At 61.0% G+C, this 10791-nt stretch overlaps 3 protein-coding genes across 3 annotated transcripts; 2 read left to right on the forward strand and 1 right to left on the reverse strand.

Moving 5' to 3' along the window:
• The first annotated feature begins 31 nt into the window (after window positions 1-31).
• PBX2 (PBX homeobox 2) lies at window positions 32-3801 on the forward strand. Its single transcript, XM_059702386.1, has 9 exons — window positions 32-276; window positions 1090-1163; window positions 1350-1597; window positions 1690-1880; window positions 2019-2154; window positions 2257-2410; window positions 2761-2849; window positions 2944-3030; window positions 3134-3801. The coding sequence occupies exons 1-9, from the start codon at window positions 56-58 to the stop codon at window positions 3224-3226; spliced, it is 1293 nt and encodes a 430-aa protein (XP_059558369.1). The 5' UTR covers window positions 32-55; the 3' UTR covers window positions 3227-3801.
• A 1081-nt stretch (window positions 3802-4882) lies between these two features.
• On the forward strand, window positions 4883-8000 carry AGER (advanced glycosylation end-product specific receptor). The gene is made up of 11 exons (XM_059702385.1): window positions 4883-5309; window positions 5458-5564; window positions 5658-5850; window positions 5989-6053; window positions 6162-6249; window positions 6335-6529; window positions 6604-6737; window positions 6924-7065; window positions 7369-7395; window positions 7506-7632; window positions 7741-8000. Exons 1-11 carry the CDS (start codon window positions 5168-5170, stop codon window positions 7835-7837), a joined length of 1317 nt encoding a protein of 438 aa, XP_059558368.1. The 5' UTR covers window positions 4883-5167; the 3' UTR covers window positions 7838-8000.
• A 199-nt stretch (window positions 8001-8199) lies between these two features.
• Window positions 8200-10575, reverse strand: RNF5 (ring finger protein 5). Its single transcript, XM_059702427.1, has 6 exons — window positions 10329-10575; window positions 9430-9448; window positions 9223-9335; window positions 9069-9123; window positions 8877-8994; window positions 8200-8762 (listed from the first exon to the last, which is right to left on the reverse strand). The coding sequence occupies exons 1-6, from the start codon at window positions 10466-10468 to the stop codon at window positions 8665-8667; spliced, it is 543 nt and encodes a 180-aa protein (XP_059558410.1). The 5' UTR covers window positions 10469-10575; the 3' UTR covers window positions 8200-8664.
• Window positions 10576-10791: the final 216 nt, after the last annotated feature.

The raw sequence follows: 10791 nt of genomic DNA on the forward strand, positions 1-10791 counted from the left end.
GTAACCCGGCGGGGGAGGGGCGGGACGGGGAGGGGGCCTCTGGGCCCCCCCCACTATGGACGAGCGGCTGCTGGGGCCGCCCCCTCCAGGCGGGGGCCGGGGGGGCCTGGGGCTGGTGGGTGCGGAGCCTGGGGGCCCTGGCGAGCCTCCCGGTGGCGGCGACCCCGGCGGGGGTGGCGGGGGGGTCCCGGGAGGCCGAGGGAAGCAAGACATCGGGGACATTCTGCAGCAGATAATGACCATCACGGACCAGAGCCTGGACGAGGCCCAGGCCAAGTGAGTGCCCCGCCCCCACCCCACACAGACCGGCCGGAGCCCATTCACAAGCCCGGTCTCGGAACCCCCAACTCCAGGATCCCACAGCTCTCTCCTCCTTGCTCCCGGAACCCCCAGATAAGTGACTCCTTTCAAACCTTTCTTCACCCCCAGGCCCTGAAACCTTAAAGAGGGGAACCCCAGGTGGTCTCACCCCCTCTCCTAACCTCTCACTGACCCCCCAGCCCCCTGACCCACCCTTCCCTCTCCAGAGCCCCTCTGGCTCCTCCCCTGACGCTCCACTCAGCCCACCCCTCCCCTGCAGACCTGGGGGCCTCCACACCCCTCCCCAGAGTTCCTGCCTCTCCCCTGGGCCAGGGCCCAGCCTCCCTGTGTCCTCACCCCCCCACCCCCCTCAGCCCAGGACCCTCCACACACATCTCTGCTGATCCCTCCACTTTAGCTCGCACCCCTAACCCCTCTCTGGAACCTCAAACTGACTCTTCTCCCCAGTCTCCTTCTCTTTTTCTGAAATCGACCTAGTCACCTTCATATCTGCAGTCACCCCCACACTCCCCCTCTGCACCCTAGACCGTCTCCCACAGCCCCCAGCTGCCCACAGGGCCTTCAGCCTGCTGCCCCCACCTTCCCTCGGTGGTGGGTGCCAAGCAGCTTCCCCACGTCCCCATTTTGGGAGCTGATCTCGCCCCAAGAACCCCACCCCCATCCACCCCCAGCCCCTTTCTACCCGCCTGCTTGTTCCCAGGCTCCCCCCACCCTCGTGGTCCCCCTGCACGTTCCTGTAGCTAAACTTTCCTCTCTTGTTCCTCCAAGGAAACACGCCCTGAACTGCCACCGAATGAAGCCAGCACTCTTCAGCGTCCTGTGTGAGATCAAGGAGAAGACTGGTACGCGGGGAACCGTTCCCCATACGCTCAGGCCAAGAGTTAGACAGCGTGGAGCCCCGAGGAGAGTGGGGGTCAGAGAGGTGTCCAGGGGGTACTGGGGAGGGAACCAAAGAAACTCGGGTCTCAGGAGGGCAGAGAACTGGGTGTGGGGGTCCCCGGGTCCCTAAGTCCACTCGCCCGCGCTAGGCCTCAGCATCCGAAGCTCGCAGGAGGAGGAGCCCGTGGACCCCCAGCTTATGCGCTTGGACAACATGCTTCTGGCAGAAGGTGTGGCTGGGCCTGAGAAAGGGGGGGGCTCCGCAGCGGCAGCTGCAGCCGCAGCAGCTTCCGGGGGCGGCGTGTCCCCTGACAACTCCATCGAACACTCGGACTATCGCAGCAAGCTCGCCCAGATCCGCCACATCTACCACTCGGAGCTGGAGAAGTATGAGCAGGTGAGGCGAGGCGGCTGGAGTGGGTGGCGGGGCTTCCTCACGGGGGACCCCGAGGCCAAAGGGCTCCTCACAGCCCACCGGCCCCCCTGCAGGCATGCAACGAGTTCACGACCCACGTCATGAACCTGCTGCGGGAGCAGAGCCGCACGCGGCCCGTGGCGCCCAAGGAGATGGAGCGCATGGTGAGCATCATCCACCGGAAGTTCAGCGCCATCCAGATGCAGCTCAAGCAGAGCACCTGCGAGGCCGTCATGATCCTGCGCTCCCGGTTCCTGGACGCCAGGTGGGCCCGGGGGCCCAGGCTGCCCGCCCGCCCGGCTCCTTCCCGTCCTCCAAGCCCCGCCGCCCCCAGGGCCCCAGAGCCTGCAGCAGAGACCCTGCCGGCCCGGCAGTCCTCACCGCCCTTCTCCCTCCTCTGTAGACGGAAACGCCGCAACTTCAGCAAACAGGCCACCGAGGTCCTAAATGAGTATTTCTATTCCCACCTGAGCAACCCGTATCCCAGTGAGGAGGCTAAGGAGGAGCTCGCCAAGAAGTGTGGCATCACCGTCTCTCAGGTACGGGAGGAGTTTCAGCAGGAAGCGCCGGCCCTGTGGACTGAGGGCCATACGGAGGGAAAGGTCTCCAGCTGACCCTCCTTTCTGCCCAACACCCCCCAGGTCTCCAACTGGTTTGGCAACAAGCGGATTCGCTATAAGAAAAACATCGGAAAGTTTCAAGAGGAGGCAAACATCTATGCCGTCAAGACCGCCGTGTCTGTCACCCAGGGGGGCCACAGCCGCACCAGCTCCCCGACACCCCCTTCCTCCGCAGGTGGAGCCCTCGGCCAGCCTGGCTGGCTGCTTTGCACGCTTCCTGCTTTTGTTCCCACTTCCTGTCTAGGCAGGATCATAGGGTGGGGGCTTCTGGGGGTAACAGACCAAGCTGAGATGGGGTGGGGATGTCAGGGACACAGGCCACTTCAGCCGAGTTAGGTCTTGCCTCTCTTCCAGGCAGTGGCCGGGAGGCTCAGAAGCTGGCCCTTGATGCTGGGGTTGCCGTGCGGAATGTGTGCGCAGCGGCACCCCCCACAGGGCTAGTTCCAAGGGCTTTTAGGAAACGGTGGTGTGTCTGTCTGCCACACAGACTGTTTTCGTCCCTAATTCCTTCTCTGCTCCCCCAAGGCTCTGGCGGCTCTTTCAACCTCTCAGGATCCGGAGACATGTTTCTGGGGATGCCCGGGCTCAACGGAGACTCCTACCCTGCCTCCCAGGTCAGATGCCCCTCTCCGAGCAGGTTCCCCGCCTTCAGCACGCCAGCGGTTCCTTCCGAGATGTCTCACTGTCATGCCTGCCTTTGTGCCGTAGGTGGAATCACTCCGACACGCGATGGGCCCCGGGGGCTACGGAGATAGCCTCGGGGGAGGCCAGATGTACAGCCCCCGGGAAATGAGGGTGAGCGGACCCCTGCAGCCCCCCACCTCCCCAGCACCAGTGCCTTCCCGGCAGCACTGCCCCCACTAGGTTCAGAGCTTCACCCCAACTGTCTTCTTTCCAGGCGAACGGCGGCTGGCAGGAGGCTGTGACCCCGTCCTCAGTGACGTCCCCAACAGAGGGGCCAGGGAGCGTTCATTCTGACACTTCCAACTGATCTCACCCCTCGGCCACAGGGTGGGGGCTCAGAGGGGACTCTTGATGAGAGGACAAAGGCATCCAGAGGACAAGCCCCAGACACAGGAGAAGCACAAGACGGAGAAGGGCAAATGGGGTCGCCCTCCCCCAGCCGACTCAGTGCTGGGGTTGCTGACTACATGGCAAGGAGAAGGGGGTCCCCCCTAAGGGGAAGGTGGGGTCTGTCTCCCCTTTTTTCCCCTTCTTTTCAAGCTTTTTCTCTACCCATTTCTCACATAGAAACACACCCAGAACCCTATCTTTCAGGTCCTCTCTCTCATAGACACATACACGACTATTCCGTTTCTCTCCCTCTTTCTCTTTTTTTCTCTCTCTCTCTCTCTCTGGGTTCACCCATTCTCCCTCCCCCACCCCTTATCTGCTCTGGGATCTGTGGAGATGCCAGCCTTGCCCTACCTACCGGAGATGCCAAAAATGGGGACACAACTTCTGGACAGATGACCTGGCCACGCCCCAGGCCTCCCCCCTCCCCCTCCAGACGGCTTTATTACCTCATATGCAGCTCATCTTAAACCAATAGAATTGCTCGGTGAACGAGAGTGTCTGACTCAGATATCTACCTCGAGGGAGTTTCTGCTACTTTAGGGAATTGGGAATTGTTAACTGGGTGTGGGGTTTGAACTTCTTTTTTAGGGAAGAAAAAATCCCTGGGATCCATCTGTATTTTGGGGGTGTTTTGTTGTTGGTTCTTCATTTTTAATTGAGTTTGGGGAAGTAGATGTTTTTATATGTTGATTTCTTTTTATCTTAATTACTGGCTTTCCCATATTAGGGGTGATAGTGAAAGGGGTTATGATAAGAGAAAGGGGAGCCAGCAGAAGGCCCGGCTGGCTCCTGTCCACGGAAGTCATGGAGCAGGGTGCCACGCCCGCCCCCCAGATCACTTAGGTCCCCTCCTCTGCTTTAAAACCCCAGGAGTTCTCTGCTGCTGAGGCAGCTCCTGCTGCCCGTGGTGGGGAGGCAGCTGGGCGCTTGCTTGGTGGCCTGTTCTCCCTCCTGGCTCAACCCTTGGGCAGGGCTGGGCAGTCACTTGGAGGCAGTGCCACCTTCCCCTGTGACATGCCTTTTTTTTTTTTTTTAAACTATGCAGGTTGGAGGGGAGAAGGGGGAAGGGTTATTGTGAAATAAGTATGGGTTGGGGTGCTTGTGTATGTATCTCCCTCAATTTCCCCAGAAATGAGGTATCTTTGTTCTCAGTCCAAAATCATGAGGGTAGGGAGAGGACAGAGGCTGCAAAAAGCGAGGTACAGAGGGAAGTCCAGTCACTGCTGCCCCATCCTTGGCCCTGAACCCCTCCAACATCGCCAGGATTTCACAGACTGTCACCGTGGGAACCCCTCCCGGCAAAGACCCAGCAGGACTGTGGGCAGGTTGGGACTGATGGGTGGGGGGCGGGAGGCACGGGCACGGGTTTGGGCAGTTCTCTCCTCACTTGTAAACTTATAGTTTCACAGGAAAAAAAAAGCAGTTTTAAATAAAGAAATTTTTCCCCTGGGTTTAGTTGATAATTATTTTCAAAAACAAGAAACCCCAGGAAGAAAGTATTTTTCTCTTCATAAAAGCACAAAAGGATTTTCCCTGAGTCTACCAGCCTTGCCCTCACCACCCAGGCCCCATGTTTCAGCCAGGCCTCTGCCATGGGAGACGGCCTGGCCTGAACCGTTCGGCCTGGCAACCTTGTGTCCGAAGATGGGCTCCAGTGGCCCACCAGGTAGCCCTCGGCAGACTGATGGTCAGGTTGGGGGTCCCGAGGGCCTGAGAGGCCCTAGAAGATGCACTCCCCACCCCCACAAATGTGGCAGTGCCAGGGGTGGGGTGATCACTGTTTCTAGTATCTGAAGGACTCTTATCCGAGAGTCATGAATTCCTAGCATTCCCTGTGCCAGGACAGGACCAGGAGATGGGGGCAGGGGAGAGGGTACAAGCCCCACCTAGGGCAGTGGCCACAGCAGCAAGAGGCAGACAGCCAGGAGCCTGGGCAGGAGGCAGGATGGCGGCAGGGGCAACGGCTGGAGCCTGGGTGCTGGTCCTCGGTCTGTGGGGTGAGCCACTGCCCCCACCTGTGGAAGGCGCTCGGCCCCTCCCAGGTCTTCCCCGGACCCTCACGCTCCTCCAGTTCCCTTGCCCACCCTATGCCAGTCTCAGCAGCCCGCCTCCCTCCAGCCCCTCCACCTTGCTGCCCTCTCCCAGGGACAGTGGCAGGCTGTCAAAACGTCACAGCCCCGATCGGGAAGCCGCTGGTGCTCAAGTGTAAGGGTGCTCCCAGGAAACCACCCCAGCAGCTGGAATGGAAACTGGTAAGTGGGGCTCCGGGCACAGCCTCCCCAGCTCCAGCCTCAGGATCCTTCCCCAAAGGGCGTGCGTGACGCGGGCCTCTCCTCTGTCCCCAGCACACAGGCAGGACAGAAGCCTGGAAGGTCCTGTCTCCCCAGGGAAGCCCCTGGGACAGCGTGGCTCGAGTCCTCCCCAATGGCTCCCTCCTCCTGCCGGCTGTGGGGATCCCGGATGAGGGGGCTTTCCGGTGCCGGGCCATGAGCCGGAAAGGAAAGGAGATCAAGTCCAACTACCAAGTCCGAGTCTACCGTAAGGGCTCCAGGGCTCCCCCAAGGCCCACCCCTCATTTAAGGAAGAGCCTTCACCCCCAGCCCTCGACTCCTTGGCTGGCCCTGGTGGTGGGAGTCTTCAAAGCCCCAGCTTTTGATGAGAGTTTTCCCTCCTCAGAGATCCCTGGGAAGCCAGAAATTGTCGATCCCGCCTCGGAACTCAAGGCTGGTGTCCCCAATAAGGTAGCGGAAGAAAGGGGAGCAGAGTGGTCCTGAGAATGGGACGGGTAGCCGGGGACGTGTGTGTGGCATCTCTTACTTTCAAAGCTGATAAGGTCACTCTTTCCCCAGGTGGGGACATGTGTGTCTGAGGGGGGCTACCCTGCAGGGACTCTTAGCTGGCACTTAGACGGGAAGCCCCTGATACCTGATGGCAAAGGTGAGTCCCAAGCTTCCCCTCCCAGCTGCCTTTTTCTGATCCCTCCCCCACACACCTGGGACACCTGCCTCTCCCCCCACCTTAGGCGTGTCTGTGAAGGAAGAGACCAGGAGACACCCTGAGACAGGGCTTTTCACGCTCCAGTCAGAGCTGACGGTGACCCCAGCGCAGGGGGGAGCACCCCACCCCTCCTTCTCCTGTAGCTTCAGCCCCGGCCGTCCCCGGCGCAGAGCCCTGCACACAGCCCCCATCCAGCTCAGCGTCCAGGGCGAGCCCAGAGGTGGGTGAGTACCTTCTGAAAGTATGGCCACCGGGCTGCACAGCGGTGTAACTCTCAGCCTCATGCCTCCCCAGCCCCGGAGCCTGTGCCTCCAGAGGTCCAACTGGTGGTGGAGCCGGAAGGCGGAGCAGTGGCTCCTGGGGGTACTGTGACCCTGACCTGTGAAGCCTCCTCCCAGCCCCCTCCTCAAATCCACTGGGTCAAGGACGTGAGTGACCTGGGGAGGGGCTGGGAGGCAGAGATGTAACTGGCAACCGGGAGGGCAGGGAGTGCGTGCAGAGGCCGGCAAGGAGCTGGGGAAGAAGACAGGGTATCTGAGGATGTGGACCAAGATAGGCTAGGAGATGCATGGACTTGGGTTGTAATAGCCTCCTGTCCACCTCCCCCCATCCAGGGCACCCCCCTGCCCCTTCCCCCCAGTCCAGTGCTGCTCCTCCCTGAGGTAGGGCCTCAGGATCAAGGAACCTACAGCTGTGTGGCCACCCACCCCAGCCACGGGCCCCGGGAGAGCCGTGCTGTCAGCATCAGCATCATCGGTGAGGAGACCTCTCCCCACCCCCCAGGGGCCTGTGCAGGCTCGTTACCTACCCCATTCTGGCACTGTCCCCAAGAGCCACCCCACTCCACCCTCCGTGCACCCACACCCAGGCCTGTCCCCCAGAGCCACCCCACTCCACCCTCCGTGCACCCACACCCAGGCCTCGGCTACCCCCCCAAACCCTACCAAGAGAGCAGCCCAGCCTGTCCCCTCCCGGCTCTGAGCTAAAAAAAAGGAAACACTCCGGGAGCCCTCCCAGCCTGACGCCTTCCTTTCTGACTTTCTCTGACTTTGTTTCCAGAAACAGGCGAGGAGGGGCCAACTGCAGGTGAGGGGCTGGAGCAGGTCAGAGGAGCAGACACACCCCAATGTGAGTGGGGGAACAGTCAACAAGAAAGGAGGGTGGGGCTGGGCCCTCAACCTCCCCTTTCCCTGCAGGCTCTGTGGGAGGGCCTGGGCTGGGAACTATAGCCCTGGCCCTGGGGATCCTGGGAGGCCTGGGGGCAGCCGCCCTGCTCATTGGGGTCATCCTGTGGCAAAGGCGCCGCCGCCGAGGAGAGGAGAGGTGAGTGGGGGAGGCTGGACACCTGGTCTTGGGCTTCCAGGCAGGGGGGGGTGGGGGGGAGGGGGGTTGCAGGGCCATGTGCAGAGCTCTCCCCACCTTCTTCCCCAGGAAGGCCCCAGAAAACCGGGAGGAGGAGGAGGAGCGGGCAGAGCTCCGTCAGTCCCAGGAGCCCGACGCCGCCGAGAGCAGCGCAGGAGGGCCTTGAGGGGCCCTGGCCACCCCACCCCTCAGCTCCCCTTTCTTTTCCCTACACTGTTTTGGCCCCAGACCATTTCTTCCTGTATAACCTCTACTCACCTCGCCTAACTCCCTTTCACAACCAGAGCCTCCCACAAATAGCGATGAGTAAACACCTGACATAACCTTGCTCCCTTTGCTCTTGTGTGTGTGTGTGTGTGTGTGTCAGAGAGAGAGAGAGACACCCTCACTCCCTACAGCCCTGAGGACGTCCCCACACCACACCACACCACACCACACCACACCACACCACACCCACCACACCACACCCACCCAAAGTGGGGGATGTTCCGGATGGGGAGGACAGGGAGGACGGCAAAGTTGCGCAGGTTCCCATCAATACATCCCAGCTTGTTTATTGAGTCTGTGATAAAGGAGTCAGTGAGGAGAAGGGAGCATTGAGTCAGAACCCACAGTAGGTACTGGGGAGAGAAAATTAAATTAAATCAAGGGAGAAGTCAGGGAGAGTCAGAGGGAGCCTTGCCCACCTTTCAAAATCAAATCAAGAAATGGGAACGCACAGGATGAGGAAAGAGAAACAGACCTTCTCTTCAGGCCCCTCCTCTCCCAGCGCTGGGAGGCGCAGCTGCGGGGTGAGTGCGAGTGCGTGCGCAGTCGGAGGATGCTTCTCTGTCCCGTGGCCCTCTGCGCAGATGCACTCCTCCCACACCCGCCTGGAGAGTGGCCAGCAGAAGTGGAGGGGCTGGGGGGAGGGCCCAGGAGTGAGGAAGGGTCAGCAGGGACCCCCAATACTGATTCTCCTCTGGCTGGAGGTGGGCAGAAAGGAGACATGGCTCAAATACTGAGCAGCCAGAAAAAGAAGAAAATGGCGAGAAACAGGAAGAGGGAGTCCTGCCAGCTGGAGGCCGGGTGACCCTGTCCCAGATCCACACCTGGAGGAGAAAGGAAAGCTGTGGCAGAAGCATCCACTCCGGGGCCAGGAGGGGCTTGAGGGGATTGGGGGGGGGGGGGGGGCTCCCTGGCAGGGGCTGAGGGATGGCTCTTACCTGCACCCCGGCGGAACGGCTCGTGGGTATTGAAGACAGTGGTGAAAAATCCAAAGGGAAAAGCACCCACACCGAATGAGAAGTGAAAGGCCCCGGTATCGCCCCATGGCTGGAAGCCCTACGGAGGCAGAGAACGTCAGGGTGGGCTGCGCGAGGCCTTAGCAAGGGCGGACACCCTCAGACCAGACTCACCCCTCTGCTCTCGGGAGCTGGCCGCTGGCCCTGGGGGCGGGGTGGGGTTTTCAATCTGAGGAAGAAGAGAGGGCCATCACCAGGAAATGTCTCCACCTCCACACCCCCTCCCAGGAGGAAGGCTCCCCTTCCCGCAGCACCTCCTCTCTCTCACCTGGGGTCCTGGGGCTTCTGGCTCCCTCGCCCATAGAGGGGGACAACCTTTTCTCGGCTGATGCCAGCTTTACACACTGGGCACTCTTGCCGCTCTGGCCGTGTCTCCAGCCACTGGGGGGAAAAATGAAGTGGTTGCCAGTATACAGCAGGTCCTCCAGCTCCTCAGACCTCCCCATCTCCCTCTTCATCTCTTCCGAGTACGCACCTGATGAAGACAGGGCCAACTGGATGGGGGGGAAAAAAAAGGTCAAACTAGCTACAGGAAAGGGAGACACAGACCCGACCTCGGGGTCCCCCTAACGCCCAATTCCCAGGTACCACCCGCTGTGTCTTTTCATATTGTCTGCTGCTTCCACCATGCCAGCCAACCTGGCCTTCCTGCTTTTCTAATCTCCCAGCACAAAGTTCCATCCACCCTCGAAACGCTTCCCCGCCCCCCCCCCCCACACACACACACACGCTCATCCCCTCCCTTCTCCTTTTGACTTAACTTTCAATTATTTCCAACAACCCCTTTCCAGGTCTCCTCCTCCAGTCCCAGCCCCAGCCTTGCCCACATCCATCACTCCCAAACCTGACCTCCCAACTAGCACCACCCGCCCCACTCCTTTTCCTCTCTTCCAGGCACATCAAGCCCCGATTGCCACAATCCTGCAACCTCTTACGGCCGTCCCTCCAAGTGCCCTTGTCCCCCGGGCACCCCGCCCCTGACAGAGCTCACCCGAAAGTGGTCCCGCATTCCCCGGCTCTCCCCCACTCAGCTAATGCCTCCCCTGTCCGCTGGGTCTAATGCGTCCCCGCCTGCATGGCCAGGGCCCCTCTCTCACCTGGGGTAAGGTGGCTCGGGTCGCCCCTATACAGATGGGCGCCGTCCACCCTCCCCCCAACCGTTTCTCCGAAACACCATCGCTCCAGCTCCCAGCTCCTGTGCCTACGCTGGTCCCAGGTCTGTTCGTACAGACGTGACCCTCCCACCCTCACACACCCGGAAAGACCGGGCTCACCCATGGGGCTGTGCCCTCGGATTACCCGTATGATGCGTGACCCCAGCCTCCCCCGTACGGAGGTGAGCCCCACTCCTCTCGCCCGCTTCCCGGTTCTCACCAGTACAGGTGGCCACACATACTGATCACAGCCTCCCGAGCCGTCTCCAGACAGATGTTACATTCGAAGGTCGCGCCCGCCCCGCCCCGCTCGCAGTTTGGCCCTTCGGGGCCCCCATGCTCCTCCTCCGCTGCTGCCATGGCCCGTTCGGTGTCGCCCCCACGCACCCCGAAGTCCCCGCAAACACACAAATACAAGCCCCAACAAACAAGAAACCGCCTCCCGCTCACGATCGTTGGGGAGGCTTCAAGGGTTTTTAATCACGATTGGTCTGAGCGCCTGCCAATCACACAGGAGGAAGAGGATTGCGCGGCCCTGCCCTTGCACTATGACTATTGGCTCTCGCAGTCGCCGTCGCCGTCGCGGGCGTGCTCTGCCATTCGCCCGTCGCCGGGCCAGGGAAGCTTTATTCGTCTGGGCAGCTGCCAGTCATATTCCAAGGCCAGAAGCAATTGGTTCGGGA

The sequence above is a fragment of the Myotis daubentonii genome, chromosome 6, assembly GCF_963259705.1.
Source record: "Myotis daubentonii chromosome 6, mMyoDau2.1, whole genome shotgun sequence".
In the NCBI taxonomy this organism is placed as follows: Eukaryota; Metazoa; Chordata; class Mammalia; order Chiroptera; family Vespertilionidae; genus Myotis; species Myotis daubentonii.